Source organism: Vidua macroura, chromosome Z (genome assembly GCF_024509145.1).
Source record: "Vidua macroura isolate BioBank_ID:100142 chromosome Z, ASM2450914v1, whole genome shotgun sequence".
Classification (NCBI taxonomy): Eukaryota; Metazoa; Chordata; class Aves; order Passeriformes; family Viduidae; genus Vidua; species Vidua macroura.
The window spans coordinates 47,005,302-47,025,142 of record NC_071611.1 but is presented as its reverse complement, the minus strand read 5'-3'; the positions used below and the strand labels follow the sequence as shown (position 1 = coordinate 47,025,142).

The window sequence follows — 19,841 nt, the reverse complement described above, 5'->3', positions numbered from 1 at the left end:
CATTCAATAATTTGATGAACCACCCAACAATGCAACACATCAAGAAATCAGTCAAGATGTGAAGTTTGAAACTTGCTTTTCATTCTACTGTAAAATGGAAACATGCAAAACTTAACATTGAAAGCAGTATGTTTTTTAACCACCATACCTGCCAAAATTGCAATTTTTATAAATTAGACTGTGATATTTGAACAGTAAAAAAATACACCTCCACTATAAGTATTATCACAGAAATGCAGGTTTTTTTACACCAGAAAATTTTCTGACTATATTTCACCATCAAGACTTACTCTTTCATTTGACTCAGTGCAGAACTTCTTTCTGTTCTCTTTTCTTCTATCAATGAAGACCTAGAATGTCATAAAAAGCTAGAGATTGTTGTTTGTACAGATATATTTCTGCTTTTTTTCCACTAAACTGGCTTTTAGTGCACAACGGACAAAGAAACACAAAGCTTTTTTTTCAGTTCTTTGTATTACATCTATATTGAACTAATAACCACCACTGCTTAGTAAATTTTGCCCTTTTTTGTACAAGCAAGGACAAAAAAAATATATTTCAAGCAGAAACCCATTGTATGGATACAGGCAATGTGAGAGCATCTTGCTTTTTACCTCCTTGGGGACTATTCAGTGCAAAAGAAAAAATAAGGGAAGTGATAAATAAAACACACAAGCACACAAACATTAAGAAGCAAGTGATAACAGATGACATCAGAAAACTCATCTACTACTGAAAGAACAGGACTTGGATAACTGAACTCCTATTCATGTGATTGCTTTTGGCAGTTGCAGGAAAAAGGCCCTACTCTGGTCTGTCTGTGGCAGTCTGTGCAGCCAGTTGCAAGAGTGAAACATGTCAGTAGAGCAGCAGCAGCTACATTCATCCACGTGGCATGTAAACACCTCTAGGGTCTTGCAGTGCATTTTGCACTTCAGCACCTAGAAGGAGATGTGCTGAGCTTCCTGAGTCCACTGGGTCTGGTGGGCAATTATAACATCCCTAACAGCCATAACTAAAAATTTCACAGGAAGGAGTTGGGAAAAAAAAATTCTTCTAGTCTGTATTTCTGCAGAGATAAATCAACACAAGGGACAGATTCATGTTTGTGTATTTCAACTAGTACACTAAGCTCCATTCTCACTTCTGTACTAGAATTAAGCAGACATGAAAACTAGAAGCTAGTCTAGAAGCTTTTGTTACCACTGCAACAATACTGTATCTGTGCTAATATTCCATATTAAGTATTATAGAGGTCGAAAAGTAATTTAACCTAAGGAGAGAGACAAAATCATACTTACTTCATAGGATTGTTTTCTGGCAGATAGTATATTAAGTCTCTCATGGTCATTTTAGAACGATCTGGTGGAGAATGTCCTTCGATTACTAGAGGCCTATGTTTCAACTTCTTCCAAACAAGCCAAAATGAAACAAAAGAAAACAATGAACACTTATGTTCACCCTGAAAGTATTTTATATTTCACAAATTATTATTACTTTTGTTTATTTATAAAGTACCCCATTCATGGAATTTTGTTGTTCACACACACACACCACCTCCCAAGATCCAAAACAAGATTATCTTAAAGGTGTCCCTTTCTCAGAGAGGGCATTACAGACCCTTAAGCCACTTACCCTTTATGAAGCATTCAATACCTGGTACAAATAAATTAAAAGTTATTCAAAATTACAGAACTCTGACAATGATCAACTTGAAAAAAATATCCCCAAACAAAAATCCCAAATCCAAGCTTCTTGCAGCACACCTCCCTGCTGTATTAAAAACTGTGAAACTTTCAAAATTGGAATGTTGACTACGAAATAAAACCAAGTGTCATGCCAAAAAGACTTCTGGTCTAATCAAAGAAAAACGTAGGCAATTCCTTGTAAAAATGTATTATTAAGGAACAAAGCGCTGCTACTGCTTATAAACAGCATAAACACAGAGTTATGAGGTATGACAGACTACTAGCAGTAAGCAGCTGACAATCATCAGAAAACACTACTGCAAAGAGATAATGTATGCAGGGTGAATCAAATGTCTTGCTCTTCACAGATAAGCACTGCTCAACACAGAGGCCTTACCATACGCTCTTTCTTCAATTCTTCTTTAAGCATTTCTCTTAATTTCCGAGCTTTGAGGATCCTTTCACGGTCAGAACATGACCGTTTTACTTTCTCATGAGAAGGTTTCACAGGTAGCTTTTCCTCCTGTGTTCGTGATCTTTCCTGTGTTGGTCTCTCCTTGAGAGGAGAGGGTACATTCTTCTGCAAGGTATCATCATTTTTCTGAGCAGCTACACCAACAGTTTGCTCTTTGTTCACAGACTTTTTTAGTGGTGAAAACTGTGGCACTTGTGGCACAGGTGTTTTCTTCTCAGGAAGCATAGGAGACTTTACAGAGCTTTCAACATTACTCTTTTCTGATGGGGAGGGATCCTTATGAAGTGAAGCAATGCCATCAGAAGCCTGTGATGTTCGCCTCTGCGGTTTTGGTGCAGAACACTGAGCAGACGATGGTCCGGCTCTGGGTTTGACAAGATTTGGCATGGTGGAGATACGTTTTCTTCTCTGTGTAAATATCTCTGCATGTTTACTAGCTTCCCCAGCACCTTGGGGACTTGCATTGTCCGCCTTGTCATCACTGGAAAATTTAAGAAAGTATTCTGAAGTTCTTTACAGTGATAGATTTTTTGCTGTTACTTTCAGGATGCATTTATGGGCCAATCAATATAAACACTAGGCTACAGGAAAGCAGTTATACACAAGAAGCCATGCTAGGACCAACATGAAGCTGGTACTTCCTCATGAAATAATCAGATCTAAGAACTGACAGATTATTTTCTAATACTAATCACTGATCAACAAGCTTGCAACAGTAACACATTCTCACACCCCACCTCTTTTTTTGGAAGGCTCTCTCCTTTCAGCTGAAAATACATCAGTACCATAAAGCTTTTTGAAAAATTACCCATATAACATAGGCGATATATTAAAAACACTTCAACAAAACTGTATGTAACAGTGATTTGGTGACTTTTATTACAATGAAAGTGAACATTCCTCTTACACATTTGCAAGCAGATGATATGTAAACTGTGACTTCCAGAAAAACTTCAGCAGTCAAACTGGTGCTCACACTTAACACATCAATAGCTCTTAAGCTTCCCTGGAAAACTTCGTACGTAAGTACTTTTTCTATCACTTAAGCAGAAATAACTTTCAAAGTGCGAGTAAAATTGCCAACCATTATGATCATCCCAAATCTGCTGACTCTACCAGCGTTCAGCTTCATAGCTGTTATTCATAGTAAGACTGCAGTATAATTATAACTGAGTCATAAAGAGAGTTTTTAAAATTTTATATTGGAACTATGCCTTGCTTCTGTACGTAAGGACAACCACACCTATGGTTCACTTACACATTTTTAAAAAAGGTCAGAAGTAAATGCTTTCCAAGAAATATAAAAAAAGTATAAACATCCAGTCAAACTTTTCAAAATTCTCTCCAGCTACTGTCTGTGATTCAGGCAAATGCTGCAGATGATGTATTTGCATTTAGCAGCCTCTCTTAAATGGCTAAATCAATTTGTCCCACACTATGAGTTCATACACATTTTTGGTACAGAACACCTCTGGGCAAAGAGTTAGGGGGCTTATTACATGGTGCCTCTTTAGGTGTTTTGAATGAGATCCTTGCAAGTTCCATTCAACACCCCACTGTTCTTTATACAGCAGTAGATAATGGAAACTAATTCTTCTTTCACCTTCTCCATACCACCTATGTTATGTGGAGTTTTTAATCAGAGCGCAGCATTGGATTTCTGAACAGTTAAATAAAATTTAACAGAAAGTATATTAAAAAATTAGAATTCTCTTACAAAATTTTCACTTCCCTGATAATTAACAAAACTTATTCAGTATATAGAAAATAAAACAATATAAAGTGACTGATGCTACAGACACAGACTTGAGCAGCTGTGAGTGAAGAGATCCATGTCTGCTCCTCCACATCCTCTCATAAAGAAGTTGTAGATTACAATGTTGTCTCCCCTCAGCCTCCTCCAGGCTGAACAGACCAAGTGACCTCAGCCACCCATCATCCGACTTCACCTCAAGGCCCTTTACCATCTTTGTTGCCCCTCTTTGGATGCTTTCTAACAGGTCAATGTTTTTCTCATACCCAAAACTGCCCCAGCACTAAGGTGAGGCCACCCCGGTGCAGAGCAGAGCAGGACAATCCCCTCCCTCACCTGGCTGTGATGCTGATGCCCCCCAGGACACGAGTGGCCCTTCTGGCTGCCAGGGCACTGCTGACTCAAGTTCAGCTTGCCACAGACCAGGACCCTCAGGTCATTTTCCTCCAGTCTCTTGTTCCCCAGTCTGTCCATACACTCAGGGCTGCCCCACCCCAGGTGCAGAATCTGGCACTTTCCCTTTTTGAATTTCATATGCTTGCCCAGCCCTCTAATTTGTTGAGGTCTCTCTGCAGGGCCTCCCTGTCCTCAAGGGAGTCAACCGGTCCTGCCACTTTGTATCATGTGCAAACTTACTTAATATACCTTTGAAATCTGTGTCCAGGTGATTTATGAAGCTGTTGAAAAGAACAGGGCTGAGGATGGAGCCCTGTGGAACCCCACCAGTGACAGGTCACCAGTCTGATGTCACCCACTCACTGTAACCCAACCCATGAACCAGTTGTTCACACATCACACGATGTGTTCATCCAGGTGCTGGATGTTTTGTCCAGAAGGAAGGATAGCGTGAGAGCCAATATGGAAAGTTCTACTGAAATCCAAAAAGATTACATGAACTGGCTTCCCCTGGTCAGCTAGGTGGGCTACCCTGTCAGAAGGCTATATGGCAAAGGCCTATTTTTAGGCCATGAGAATAGATCAGAGCACCTTTCAGAGTTACAACAATATCTAGTTTTGAAACTTAAAATTATATTAGACTGATGCCCCTGTTAAGTTACAAACACAAAAGTCTTTTGCAAATCTGCTGAAACAGCAACAGTAGCATCTAAGTGAAAAATAGTAAAAATTTCTTCATCTAAAAAAAATCAGATAGCAAAAGATCCAGTAAGATGATCCCTGTAACATAAAAATTTTATAAATACAACTTGAAAGAATGGTATTCTTGAAGCACAATGCAAAACAAATAAAGATGTAAGATACAAATTGAATAGAAGATGGTATGAGTGAATTGTGGTGAAAAATTAAGACCCTATAATTCTTATAAAGATTTGTAGGGACGGTATGTTTATTTAGTGCTGGACGCATGTAAGGGATTTTTTCTTTTCAAAGGACATGTGTGTCCTTGAAAACTCTTAATCTTTTTTTATTACTCTACCTAATTTATATATTCATAAGAGTTTTACAATAGGTTCATGAATATTTATTTTTCTGATTTTGCATTCCACTTATAGCTAGTTACACTTGTACTTAGATTTTGTCAGAAAGTACAGAGAGAACTCTTGGGTTACTTTGTGCTGTCTGTTTTAAGGTCTGAAGAGTCTTCCTTATTTCTTATCTCTTCAGCTTGGAAATTTGCATTCTTTCTCTTTAGCTGGGGCAGTTTTGCTAGTGCTGTAGTTATTAGACGAAACAGCATATTTTACTTATGTTAGCAAGTTCAAAGCAGCACATTTCACTTAAATCTAAGTGGATTTCTACCTTGTTAAATTTTTATTCTGTTTCATTCCCCCCTTTCTCAGATGGTAAGTAAATTTTTTTACTTAATGTAAATTTTTATATTGACGAGTGTCTTTTAATGCTTTACTATGTACATTTGACTTACTAGGCACAATTATAATAGCATAAGGAGTTCTTAAGCATACACAACTTTTACTAGTATATATAAGTACAGTTTTTTGATCACTGACTGGATGAATTTTAAAGTGGTAGATATTTTGTTCAGTGTTAAGACACACATTTATTGTTTGTTACTTTTGTGTCTATACTTTATGTTTTGAGGGGTAGAGTACTATTTTTTATTATTTTAAATAATGGTATTGTATATAGTAAGTACAAAGGTAGTAGTTACATTAGAAACAGGATTATAGGTTACAGATGCTTCTGAGATTTTTTTATATAATTAGTAAATTTAGTATAGTCTACTAGGATTGGAACTTTGTGATTAAAGCTGTTGTTGCTTGCATTTAAAACTGTAAGTTAAAGATATGTTATTTTGAACTATACTAAGCACCTTTACTTGTGGTTTTGAAACTTGGCTTTTTAGGGATAATTTTAGGGGTTGTTTTAAGTTTGTTAGTTTACTTGTTGTAGTGGTTAGCTTTCTTATAGATTTAGTGTACTGATTAGAATCTGGGACTAAGGTTATTTAGCATTAATTACAATTATACACAGAACAATTTTATAAATAAAATTACAAACTACTTTTTGCAGTATACTTATTTTGCTCGAATAAGTAAGTTTTAGTCTTAGTTTATTGTCTCTTGGTGTTAATTTCTAAGTGGTTTCTGGTGCTTGTTTTATTTAAGCGTGGTGGATCTTGGTATTTTGCTTCTTAACTTTGCAGTGTAGGTGGTGAGAAGTATCTGGAATGGTTCTTTTTACTGTGGTTCTAAAGTTTTTTTTGTAAGAGACTTAACGTATACTTAATTTTTAGGTTGTATGTTATGTATTGGTTTACTTAGTTCTCTGCTTGGAGTTCTAGTTACATGGTTTTTTTACTTTTTTTGACTTGTTTACTTAAAGCTACTATATAGGTTTCTTGTACTATTTTGGAAATAAAATGTGATTTTTTGTCTGGGAATATTGTGACTGGAACTCTAAAAGTAGTAGTATTTATTTTGGTTACCTTGATAGTTCTGGTGGGGAATGTTTCTGGTTACTTTGAAAATCTATTACAAATACTGACACCCCCCTTTCCATGGGGGTTTTGTTAAGTTAATTTACTATTGCTGTCTAGATTTATGGCTCTTCTTAATTTGATTAAGTTTTGTCTGGGGGTATTCTTGGGATTAGTCTGGAGGCAAGGATTACACTGGTAGTTTACTTGAGTGATAGTGGCATATAAATTTTTGGTAATGATCTTTTAAATTAGATATGTGTAAAAAGCTTGTGAAAACTACTACTTAGAAGTCAACACTTTATTTTGATGTACTTTATAATACTGGCAGTTTTGGTTATTCTGGGAAAGGAGCTTAACTTTATAAAAGTTTTTAAGTAGTTTGGCTTTAGTGTGTTTTTTGGTGGTTTTTTTTTTACTAGTGACTATACAAATGGGGAGGGATTACTAGCTCTTTTTTAATGGCAGCCCACCCCTCTTGGTTTTTGATAGCTCTATGTGTGTGTACAACTTTGAATGCATATTTAGACTTTATATAAATGTTTATTCTTTTTCTTTTTGCTGTTTTTAAGGCACAGGGTAGTGTAATAATCTTGGTTTTCTGTGTAGAGGTGCTTGTTGGTAAGGGTGTAGATTTTATTACTTCTTTGGTAGTGACTGTATATCTAGTATGTTGCTTTCTACTGGTAACATAGCTACTCTTGTTAGTGAATTAGGTCTTTGTATCATCTAAAGGAGTGTCTCTTAAGTCTGGATGGTTGGAGTAAGTAGCTTTAGTAGTCTTTAGGTAATTGTGGTGTACTGCTTTTCTTTGATTTTTACTGAGAAAAGAAGTTGGATTGACAATGTTAGTTATTACTCTCTTTGTATCATTTTGAATTATGATGGTTTGCTACTTTAGGAACTTTTGTGGTGAGAGCTAGTGGCTGCTTTTTACTTCTAGTACTGCGAACACTGCGTGGGACACTAATACAGTTAATTTCTGTCTTAGGGTAAATTTGTATGCTTTTTGTATATTTAGTACGACTGTTGCTACAGTTTTGAGGTAACTTGGTTATCTTTTGGTATTGCAACTAGTTGCTTGGAAAAGTAAGTAACTGCCTTCTAGTATGAATTCAAGTTTTGAGCTACACGGGAGAATAGAAAGAATAGTTTACTTACATCTGGAAGTTTTAACGCTGGAGCTGACATGAGACACTCTTTAGCTGGTGAAAGGTTCGTGTGGCTTCTTTTGTCTACTGGAGATCTTTATTTGACAAATAATCTGTAATTATAAACTTACAGCTGGTACTACTCTGTTATGCTTGCATCTTTTTTTTTAATACTTTGTATCTTTGGAGTTCTAGGAAATTTGAAAGGCTTCTTCTTTCTTCTTGTGGAGTTCCTTAGAACTCTAGTTCTTTGTAAGTTGTTCTTTAAACAGAGTGGGGGATTTTGAAGCTTTGAGGTACATGGACCATGTGAGCTAGTTTTTGTGCCTACTTTTAGGGTTTTTCTATGTAAATGTAAAAATTTTCTGGTTGGCTTTGTGGATAGGGAGGCAAAAGAAAGAATCTTTTAGATTTAAAACAGTAAACTAGGTTAGTTCAGGTGTTAAACAAGTAAGTAAGGTATATGGATTTGCTACTACAGGATATAAATCTGTTATCTAATTGACAGTTCTCAATCTTGTACTATTAATTATTGGGCTGATTTCTTCTTTATCTTTTTAGGGGGTACTGTTTAATTTTTACTGGTTGTATTTTTTCTTTAAGCTTGATTACTATAGGGGGCGTTCTTTGCCTTTTTTGGTACATTATAGGCCTATACTCTTGAAAATACTTGTTTTAATATCTCTTTACTAATTTCTTCTTTATTTTTAATGGCTGTTAATGTTAATACTTTTATGTACTTTTGATTATTCACTTTTAGAGTAACTTCTTTATTTTAGAATGTTTAGTGAGTTGGGTATATACAAAAACTTGTAAGTAATTTATTGTTACTTTAAAGGTTTGTAAAACTGGCTAGTTAATCTTAGTAAAGCTTTATTTAAAACTGAATATATGGCCCTTGTATCAGCTAAAATTCTCTTTTCTTTTCTCTTGGTCTTACTGCTTCTTGCAGAGGGATCAGTTACTTCTTAGTTTTGGATGAGATTGAACTGCTAGGAGGGGGATGGGTTCGAGTGGGTATGCTTTTGGAGCTTGAGTCTTTTTCCCTTTTGGGGACGTCTTCTTTATCTTTTGTTACTTTAGGAGGAGCTTTTTACAAATTATGTATGTTTTTGTGTTTTATTAGGATGATAAGCTTTGTTTGATTTTATACATCACTGCTTTATACGGTACGCTGAACAACACATTTGATTTGCTTTCTTTTTGTTCTGTTTTCTTTTTTACAAGTTAACACTAGTGGGTCAGAGGGAATTCACACAGTTAGTTACCCTGTTACCCTGTTATTTTGGCTGATTCTTTAAGATGAAAAACATATTAGTATACAAGACTTTATCTTATTTGCTTTCTTGTCTTAAAACAGCATGGATTGTAATAAGGTATTATAAATGTTTTTATTTTTTGAACTGCTTTTACTGGTGGCTTTCTCTTAGTGAACCCCGCCCCCCGCCCAGAGGGGTTAGTTCGGGAACTTTTTTGCTCTGGTTAGTTCTTATTACTTATACTATTTTGTTTCTACCTAAGCTTCACAGACCTTTTTTAGTTTTTCTCACAAAGACTTCTAAGTGATAGGTATCAGATGTGATCTTCTACACAAGCTTTAAGATCTTAGGTTCTGAATTGGCTTGATTAGGAACTTTTAATTCACACTTGGGGCATATCTTACAAACTTTGTATTGTAATTGTACTTACGCAAGGTGCTAGCTTCTTAATGTACTAAAAACTCTCCTTTACAAAATCTCAGGGTTTTTTAGTACTCTTCCTGCACAATCTAATTAAAGCAGTGTTTCTATTGACACTTTGTTGTCTTGCAAAAGACTGTGTTTGTTACAGTAAAAAAATTGATATGCATACAAACACAGACTCTCTTTTTTTTACTCTTTATCTTAAATTCTCAGGAGTTAGGGCTTAAGTTGTTGTGGGTGGGAGGAATTCTTGGAATTATTTTAATTTGTTTTACTACAGTTAAGCATAAATCACTATACTGTAGCTCTTTTGTATAAAATGTTAAACTTGTTGTAAACAAAATCTTAAAATATCTAAAAATATAACTATACAATCTCGAGAATCAAATTACTACAATGCGGGGGAAGAACTATACAAACTCAATGGGAAAGGTGGTATCTCTTAAAGTGCTTACTTTTCTTAACACAATACAGCATATAACACTTTAGCACTTATTTACATTAGCTTTTTCTGGTCTCTACATAGTCTGGACATGATTAGAATAACAGCACACAGTGAAATTTTAGGAATTAAGTTCAAACTACTGGGGTAGAGGAACTTATCTCTCGTTCATTTAATTACGGTTAAAATGTGTACAGTCTACACAAATTACTACTTTTAAACACAGTAAACGTCTTTATTTACATTTCTCTATTTGTTCTACTTCTTTGTGGGGTACTTCTTGCCCCCACAGCTTCTCTTAGCTGGCGCTTTGGGCTTCACTTGGTTGCTTCAGACTTGAGTAGAACTTTTCTCTCTTGTACTGCGGGTATCGTACACTTATTCATTTGTTCGTTCACTCTTTTCATATACTACACACTCACACAATTACAAACACATTAACTAAACAATGTCTGGACACTACAAGTACATAAACTTTGGGTTTACTCGACTTTACTCTTAGAAGTCGCTAGTGGCTGCTCTATTGGAACAGAGAACTTGTTTCTAGCTCAGCTGCCTTATTGGCTGGGTGCCTGAAGGCACAGGAACTAGGTTTTGTACTTAAACGTCTTTGAGTGTCTTATGAGCAGTCTTGTTTCTTTCTTTCTTTTCTCAGGGCTCTTTTGATACATACCGTTTATCTGTACGCTAGCAGGTCGTTGTTTGTCTTTGCAGGTGGTAAGCTAAGGCAGAGCAGAGCCCCTTCTAGGGAAATTCCTCGGGGCGCGCTAAGGAGGTCTGTTCTCTCTTTTATCTTTGCGAGGATAGAAACTCTCCTGGCTGGCTCACCATAATGAATTATGGTGAAAAATTAAGACCCTATAACTCTTATAAAGATTTGTAGGGACAGTATGTTTATTTAGTGCTGGACGCATATAAGGGATTTTTTCTTTTCACATGTGTCCTTGAAAACTCTTAATCTTTTTTTATTACTCTACCTAATTTATATATTCATAGAATTTTACAATAGGTTCATGAATATTTATTTTTCTGATTTTGCGTTCCACTTATAGCTAGTTACACTTGTACTTAGATTTTGTCAGAAAGTACAGAGAGAACTCTTGGGTTACTTTGTGCTGTCTGTTTTAAGGTCTGAAGAGTCTTCCTTATTTCTTATCTCTTCAACTTGGAAATTTGCATTCTTTCTCTTTAGCTGGGGCAGTTTTGCTAGTGCTGTAGTTATTAGACGAAACAGCATATTTTACTTATGTTAGCAAGTTCAAAGCAGCACATTTCACTTAAATCTAAGTGGATTTCTACCTTGTTAAATTTTTATTCTGTTTCATGGGTTTCCTAAAGACATGCCATGCCAACTAGTCTGATACCTGAATTTCCAGCCATTGAAACAGAAGAGATTAACACTGTTTCATCATACTGTCATAAGAGGCAAGCTTCAACTAAAAGAATGAAAGTACTTATGGAAGACTCAAACCCACCAAAAAAAGTGTGAATGTTGTTCTGAAGAACAATTATCAGACTGAGGACATGTCCTGAAACACTGATCTGTACTGCCTTTGGTAGGGACAGAGTTAACTTCCTTCACAGTAGCTCAGATGGTGCTGTTTCAGATGTGTGACACAACAGTGCTGACAGCACACCCATTTTTTCAGCTAATGCTGAGCAATGATTATGCAGCACCAGGGTTATTTCTCACACTGCACCATGGCTGACCACACTGGGGATCAGCAAGAAGTTGGAAGGGGACACAGCCAGGACAGCTGATCTCAGAAGACTGAGGGCTATCCCACAACATATGGCATCATGCTCCTCAGAAAAAGTTAGGGGAAGAAGAAAGGATGGTCATTTGGAGTTATGGCATTTGTCTTCCCAAGTACCTGTTATGAGTGATGGATCCCTTCTTTCCTGGAGACAGTAAAACACCTGTGGGTAGTGGTGAATGAATCCCCAATTCTGCTTTGCTTATGTGCCCAGGTATTTCTTTATCTATTGAACTCTTCATCTGGAAACACCTTTTCTTGCACTTTTGCCGTTTTGATTTTCTGCTCATCCCACAAAGCTGGGAGGGGCAGGGGTGTGGGGAAGCAAGCAATAAACTGTGTGGGGTTTAGTAACCAGCCAGGCTTAACCTACAAGAGGGAGGTCCTCAGGGCCAGTCCTAAGGCCAACTTTACCATGTACTTCCATCACAATAAAAAGCCCTTAAAAACCTTAAAAAATAGACAAAAACCCCCGCAAAAAGACAGAAAGTCCTCCCTTGCCAATGCATAAAGAAATGAACACAAAAGAAAAAATGCTGTAGGAATGCAAAATCAAACTCATCTGGTTACAGAGCACAAAGAATTTTTGCTGCACACAGCAAACCAGGGCTCCTGGCTGCCGTGCAGACAGAAGTGACGAGTGTCGGACCACACTGGGCCCCTCCTTTGTAGCCTTCACTTATAGAATCACAGGAGCAATTGAGCTGAAAAACACCTCGAGATCGTCGAGTCCAACCTATAACCCAACACCACCTTGTCAACCAGACCACAGCACTACATGTCATGTCCAGTCTTTCCTTAAACACCTCTAAGTATGGTGACTCCACCACCTCCCTGAGCAGCCCATTGCAATGTTATTCCAAGCACCTGCTGCACAACGGCAATGAAGAAACGCGGGCTTCTTAGTCTACGAACCCGTCAAACAACTCCTTGTCTGACAACCCTGGACACGCAGTCATCGGGCACCAACAGCACGCGTCTTCCATGAGGTCTTCAGGACGAGCCAGCGCCCTATTGTAGCATTGTAAACCAGGCGGCGACAGGCCACGACAACCAGCGCTACGTAGAGCCACCGCTACCTCCTGGGATCCGCCGGGTCCCGCTCTGCAAGGCCCGTCCCGCTCCCGGGAATCCGCGGCCCGATACATTGCCCTGCCAGGGCGAGCTCGGCGGGACTCACCTCTCTTCCCGCCGCGCGTCCGCCGATCCTGGCGCGGTCCCTGATCCGTCCGCCGCCAGGGTGTCCGAACCTGGGGGTTCCGGCGGCTCCGGGTCCACCGCGCCAGTGCCGGCGGCGACGGCCCTGCCCGGGGGCCGCACATTGGGCCGCACGGTGAGACGGGCCCGCCGGAACATGGCGGCGGCGCCGGGAGAGGCGCCCGCCCGCGAGCTCGGCGGTGTCAGCAGCGCACGGCAGCAGGGATCATCCACTGATGCCGCGAGCCCGGCCGGCTCACGGCATTCCGCCCCAGCAGCGCACCCCGCGACGTCATCAGTGTGCACCGACTACAAGAAGAGGGGCAGGAGGCGGAGCCTCTACGGGGCAACCAATAATGGCGCCGTAGCCGCCTATAAGGCCCCAGCAGCTCCTCAGCCGCGTAGTCCGCGGTTCAGCTGGCTCTCAGCAACTCTCTAGGCGCCCGCTTTGCTTCCCCAGCCCAGGTTGCTACACCAAAGCCCCCACACCTCTCCCTCACACTTAGGCCCGGCAGGACGCACGGCACGAACTTCGCAGGGCTCCCGCCCACGGGGCGGGAGGCAGTGGCGCGCGTCCCGCTGATTAGGCCGGATCCGCGCGGCGCCGCGACTTCAGTGACCAGCGAGGTGCCATAAGGGGCAGCGGCGCCGGGCTGCTCGTCAGACGGCTACGGCGGTGGGAGAGGAGGGTTGTGGTGTTCGACAGGTGGTAGTGGTGGGAGGCGTAGCGGCACTGCGCGGCCTGAGCGTCTCGCCATGACCCATGAGTACCGGGGAGCTGCTTGGGGCCTGTCGGTTAGCGAAGTGGGCGGTGGGACTTGGGCCGCTCTCCTGGTCGGTTTCAGGCATGGGGCGCGACGCCGAGGGCAGTCCGGCTGGGGATCATGCCTGGGCCGCGGTCTGGGCGTCGGCAGCTGTGTGAGGCCGCTGGCGCGTCTGGCTCTTCTGCGGACTTGGCGTCCCACCAGCGAAATCTCGCCTGTAGCGAGTGCGTGGGGAGGAAGCTTTTTCTCCCGTCCTGCTGCCGTCCGAGGCTGAAGGTGAAAACATCCTCGAGCCTCCGCCTCCTGCTGTGTCAGTAGTGGCGGGACCGGGGGGAGAAATTAAGGTGATGATGGGCTGAACCAACAGCCACACTTCATTTCAGTCCCGGCTGCCGCCCAGACTGAAAATAAAGGACTTTAATATCCGTGCTGAACATTGAATACTGTGCTGCTTAACTTGTGGTTGTTGAGGCTGTTGTTGAAAGGGCAGGAGCACTCGCTTAATCGTCACCGTGTTGAGTACTGAAGAACAGCAGTGCTCGTACACCCGCTCTAAAATGGCGGAGAAGTGTGAACCGGACCCAGGATGCTCCGGCTCCCCTGACTGCTGGGAGTGCTCCTGTGCCTTCTGTGTGTTATATCTGGCAGTACAGAAACTCCTTGTGTTTAATTTTGGTCGTGCTTTCACATTCATTCAAAAAAACCGAGTTTTGAGGCTGTGCTTTCACATTCATCTCGAAAATACACGTTTATGAGGACATACTGCTGCTGAAGTCCAGCTGAAGACCTGGAATGTAAACAGTTTGTGCATAGAACATAATAAAGAAGCACATTTAGTATTTTTGTTGGTATTTGTCTTCTCCTGGAGTTGGAAGAGCAAGGACAGGTTGAAGTATGGTGTATGAAGGTCTGTTGAAGTACAGTGGGGTACTTGAAGGTAGGGACCTTCAAGGTCCGATGAAGTACGGTGTATGTCTTGCACAAGCAGGCCAGGATGGGGATGCTTGAGAAGGAATGTATAGAAGTGTATAAGCAGGAAGAGTGTACTGCTCTTGTGGTAGTTCATACTTGAATTTCAGGAAGCTGAATTGTCTTCTGTTGGGACAATTTCATGGAAGATTTAAGTTGATATTACAGAATGTAGAGAACACCAATGCATCCCTTGAAGGTAGGGACCTTATTCAGCATCCCAGATGAAGTAATGGGGCCAAACAGTCCTTGGCAATGTTTACTTGGAAGCACTGATGGTAGAAGTAAGTTTTTCTTCAGAGTTGTTTGGTATTCTGTGCTTTGTGTGCATTCTGTATTGCTCAGCTTTTCTACCTTCTCTGCTTTGCTGTGCCAGCTGCTTTTCAGTGATACAACTGAGTTCTGTTCCTAAACTTAATACCTTACTGTGTGTATGGAAAAACTCTGCATAGCCTGTGCTAAGTATTTGCTTGGAAAACAAGGAAGAATCAGAGTTTAAGAGTGGAGAGTAACTGCTCATAAGGAAGTACATGAGATTTGGGGTGGAGGGTAATTCTGGCTTTAGCAGATCTTTTTTACTTCCTCTCTCTTCATGATAAAAGAAGATACTTCTGGTTTTTGCATGGGTTTTTTTTTTTTTTTTGTTTTGGGGTTGTTGGTTTGGTTGGTTGGGTTTTTCTTTTTTTTTAAAGCACTGTAGAAGAGCTCTTTCATTGCTGCCCAGTCCTTCATATAACGTTCTTGCCTCCTGAGCACCACAAAATTCAGGAACCATTTATGGCCTGGCATGTGTCATCTGCTCATGAGTCATCAAGTTCTCATCAACACTAGTACTACCAGAGACAGCTGGTTTGCTTCAGTCTCTAAACAAACAGCTGCCCTTCTTCTAGGTGGACTTTGGGGACAGGATGCTAGTGAGGATCATGAGTAGGAGTTCTTAGTTCTCTACCTTTTCCGAAAGGTAGTACTTAATGTCCTGTCACAGACAAAAATTATCTTCCAAGACAAGAGCAGCTCTTGGGAAGCAGTAGTCATACAGGGCTGTTTCGCTTGAGGTTCTGGCATCTCTTATCAAGGTGTCCATAGACTCTTGTGAAGAATGCACAAACCCTTGCTCCTGCAGAGTTGATCTTGTCTACTTGTTGACACGGCAGGTACCTTTGTCTGCTCAGAAATTGTGTGGGTACAAAGTGGTGGATCATACCCACAGGTTGTTGTTTAAGTGACCTAGTCCTAAGATGCATCTGTAGACCAGAAATTACAGGCACCTCAAGATTGAGATCTCTGGCTTTGAGACTGAAAGATGGTATAGACAGTCTTAAAACTATAGAGAGACTGAAAAGAGAGACAACAGAAATTATGGAGAGAAGGAATTGTCATTTTTGAATATAAAAGAATGTGATTGTGTTAGTTCAACAGAACAAATGATTGTGTGTAGCATATCTAGAACACTGTCAGTCCAAAAGAATTAGAACAAGAAGAAATACCAAGCCAGTGAACCAGGTCTGGTAGGTTGGAGCAAAGTAAAACTAACGAAGAGAACACTGAGGAGAGATTGCCAGCTAATGCAGAAGAGTTTGCAGTCTGTGGCCATTGCCTGGAAGACCCTGAGTATTTAGATGGAGAGTCAATAGTTTTGATGTCATGCCCTCAGGAACTTAGCGTGATCAAAGAGATTGCATTCCACTTGTTGGCAGTTTATTGAGTTAGTATTTGTGGGGAAAGCTGTCTGTTCCCTGAAGAAGTGTCCTCTCTACTGGCAGTGATGTGGGTTTGTGTCTTTATATACATGTAGAAGTAATGTTAATCTTCTCACTTTTGTTGGAAGTAATGCCACCACCACCCAGTTGCTAAGGCCCAGGCTTACGTTCTGCACTTTATTTAAAATTTAAAAAAATTTTGAGGTCATCTCTTCAATAGTATTTCAGTGCAGTCAATTTCAATGCTGTTCTTTCAGTCTAAAAGTAATTTGTAAGCCATATTGAATGTTGGATTGTATTTGAGAGTGGGTGACTCATCTTTAGATGAGTTACTGATACGATTTTGCCCAGCCTATTGGTGTGATGGTTTTCCTTCTGCCTTTTATGGCAAACTAAATTTTGTTTCTATAAGGAATATTAGAATTTTGGTAATCTCTTGAACATGATGTATAGAATTGAAAAAGTAACAACTATGAGCCTTTAATTTCTCCTGTTGTACACTGGGAGAAGATGCTGAGATAGAAGATACAACCATACCAGCTCTACACATTGTGCTGAACTGCAATGCCTTTATAACAGACTTTTACACAGGTGCATTGTGTGGGAAAAAACAAGTGGTAGTACTTGTTTAACTGCATATTATCTTGCAGGTGGGAACCAGCATGATCTTGCTCGCCAAAAGAACCTGAAAAAAACTCAGGAGATCCACATAGGCAAAAGGAAAGAAGATAGCTTGTCTGCTTCTCAGAGGAAACAGAGGTAAGATCTAGTAAAGTTGAGTAAATGTTTAGGCTGAAAAAGGAGAGGGAGATGGGTGAGAAAGAATCCAGTGTCTTAGCTGACACAGCATTTGAATACTTTGTTTTTATTCATTGGCTAATCACTTGCCAGAGCATAAACTGTGGATGAAGTCTTGCTGTATCTGCTTTTAAACAGATGTATTTTTGTACATCCTGTAAAGCTTTTCCATTTTTTGACCAGCTTTTTGCCTACTGCAAACAGGAAAAGATTGTGTAATGCTTTCTTGAAGATATTTGGTCCATTATGTCATTTACTTCTAAAACCAAAAGAATTATATCAGGTCTACTAATCAAGTAAACTGTCTGCCTCATGGAGTAATGCATGCACTAAAAAACCAGGGTTATAAAAACAGTTCTTGTGGCTGAGAAGGTCTTTTTTCCTTTTTCAGGTGGGAGTTACTAAAGGGAGGGAACTCTGCTTAGAAAAATTGTGAGCCAGTATCTGATATCTAACTGTCTTTTCTTCACAGGGACTCTGAAATCATGCAGCAAAAGCAAAAAGCAGCTAAATGAAAGGAAGTCTCTGCAGGCAGGAGCAAAATGAGCTGCTGCTATGGAGAAGATAAGAGTGCACCAATGAAGCAGAAGGACCTAGAAGATCATTCATAAAAGTGTCTGGCCATTAAATGATTAAACGTTTATTGTGCAGAGTTGTTTAACTAGCATTAGTTAGAGTATTTTCTGGTTAGTATAGGCCTAGTTATCTACAGTGCTCTTTCAAAACTGACTACACTCTTCTGCATGTCTATGAATAAAAGTACCTATTCTAGCTAGATAAAGGTACTAGATAAGGTACTAGAATAGTACCTTATTCTAGCTTTTGCTGCATTTGTTAGTTTTACTTAATGGTTCCAGTAACAGAATTTCTGAATCTACAGTTAGACCAGATTTGGTTGCCTGAATTCTTAAAAGTACAGCTCCATTCAGAATGGAACACACTTGTAAAATGTGCTTCACCTTGCGGAGGTCTGAACTGTAAATCTCAAAATATTTTTACAATAAAATATTGCATGAAATACTGTCTAATCTGAAATGGTTATGCTTCATAATCAGTTGATTTCTAAGAAGTTACCAAGAACATAAGGAATGGATAATCTTGTGGAGAAATGCAGTATAAGAATGTAAGTATAATAGAAAGTATAAGTAAAGTTCATAAGAAATGCATATTATAAGCACTGTCACATGCAGTTTAAGTCTGCCCTATAGGAAAAAATGCCTCTTGACTTGCAGACTTTGTTGGTGTACAAAAGTGACTCAAGTCCTGATACTAACTTAAAGAAGCTGTAGGCTTGATGTTAATGAGTTCCAATGGAAGCTGATGTTGAAATTGTCACAACGCTAAAATTATTTGAAATTACTGCTAAACAGGAAAAACTGAGCCCTTGCTTCACAGGTATGCTTGACTATATTGTGTACTGACCAGGGGAAAACTGTTGACGAAACTTCCCTCTCTGACCATCCAGGAGCCACTCTGGCAGTCACATTCACACCACCTGAGCTGGGACTGAAGCCCCTTCACAGCTACACCCCTCACACTCACATTCAGACCAGGATTCCTTACCAGCTCAACACCAGGTTTCCCATAGCAGTGTCATATATCCTTGTCTTTAATGTAACTTAATCTTGGTGCAATAACAAAGTCACAGCTCCACCTGGTGTCTCTGCGGAGGGACCCTAAACAAAGGAACCCCTGGCTTTTACACCCTCACAGTGTAGGGGTGGGTCCTGGCTCCTGCGGTGTCTCAGTTCCCTGGCTGGTGCCACAGGTCCCTGTGCCCTTTGTTGTGCAGTGGGTTGGCCTCTAGCCTTGGGCTCCCACTGCAGCTGCACCCAGAGCTGCCTGCACTGACTGTATTCCTCAGCTAGTGACTCAGTTCTCTAGAGAAAGATTGTGAAGCCTTTGCTTTTTAAACTGTTCTAAGTGCATTAATTCATTGGTAACAGGCCCCTGGCACAGGTTGAGGAGAGCTGGAAGGAAATTGTAGCTGGTGCTGGCAGTGTAGCACCTGCAGTAGTTGAGAAGTTAGGGAAATTCACAGAATCACAGAATTGTTAGGGTCAGAAGGGGCCTGTGGAGATCATCCAGTCCAAGCCCCCTGCCAAGGCAGGGACACCTGGAGCACATGCTACAGGAATGTGCCCAGGTGAGGTCGGAATGTCTCCAGAGAGGGAGACTCCATCACTTCCCTGGGCAGCCTATTCCAGTGCTCTGCCACCCTCAATGCAAAGAAGTTCTCTGTCATATTGAGGTGCAACTTCTTGTGTTTCAGTTTACTGCAATTACTGCTTGTCCTATCGCTGAGCACCACTGAAAAAAGTCTGGCACCATCCTCTGGGCACCTGTCTTCGAGGTATTTGTGTGTTTTGATGAGGTCCTCTCTGAGTCTTCTCTTCTCTGGACTGAACAGGCCCAATTCATGCCGTCTCTGCTGAAAAGAGATGCTCCAGACCCCAAGTCATCTTTGTGACCTTTTGCTGGACTCTTTCCAGTAGCTCCTTGTCTTTCCTGTACTGAGGAGCCCAGCACTGAACAGAGCACCAACTCCTTTGCTCACTTTGTCGTTGGC

At 40.4% G+C, this 19,841-nt stretch overlaps 2 protein-coding genes across 5 annotated transcripts in view; one reads left to right on the top strand and one right to left on the bottom strand.

Annotated features, from left to right (window-relative positions):
• The window catches only part of BDP1 (B double prime 1, subunit of RNA polymerase III transcription initiation factor IIIB), a 57,696-nt gene extending 44,181 nt beyond the window's left edge, over positions 1-13,515 (bottom strand). For 2 of the 4 annotated variants that reach the window (XM_054002456.1, XM_054002460.1), the window contains exons 1-4: positions 13,025-13,515; positions 2,086-2,644; positions 1,302-1,408; positions 291-350 (exon numbers count right to left, since the gene is read on the bottom strand). In XM_054002456.1, the coding sequence (XP_053858431.1) occupies positions 291-350; positions 1,302-1,408; positions 2,086-2,644; positions 13,025-13,200 (902 nt within the window). In that variant the 5' untranslated portion in view covers positions 13,201-13,515. The remainder of the gene's footprint in view (positions 1-290; positions 351-1,301; positions 1,409-2,085; positions 2,645-13,024) is intronic. The other 2 variants (XM_054002457.1, XM_054002459.1) reach the window with 2 other exon arrangements.
• A 642-nt stretch (positions 13,516-14,157) lies between these two features.
• On the top strand, positions 14,158-18,295 carry LOC128821427 (small EDRK-rich factor 1-like). Its single transcript, XM_054002463.1, is given in 4 exon segments — positions 14,158-15,058; positions 17,125-17,233; positions 17,745-17,781; positions 17,783-18,295. Coding segments are annotated over 4 exon segments (282 nt in total). The 5' UTR covers positions 14,158-14,958; the 3' UTR covers positions 17,819-18,295.
• The last annotated feature ends 1,546 nt before the right edge of the window (positions 18,296-19,841 follow it).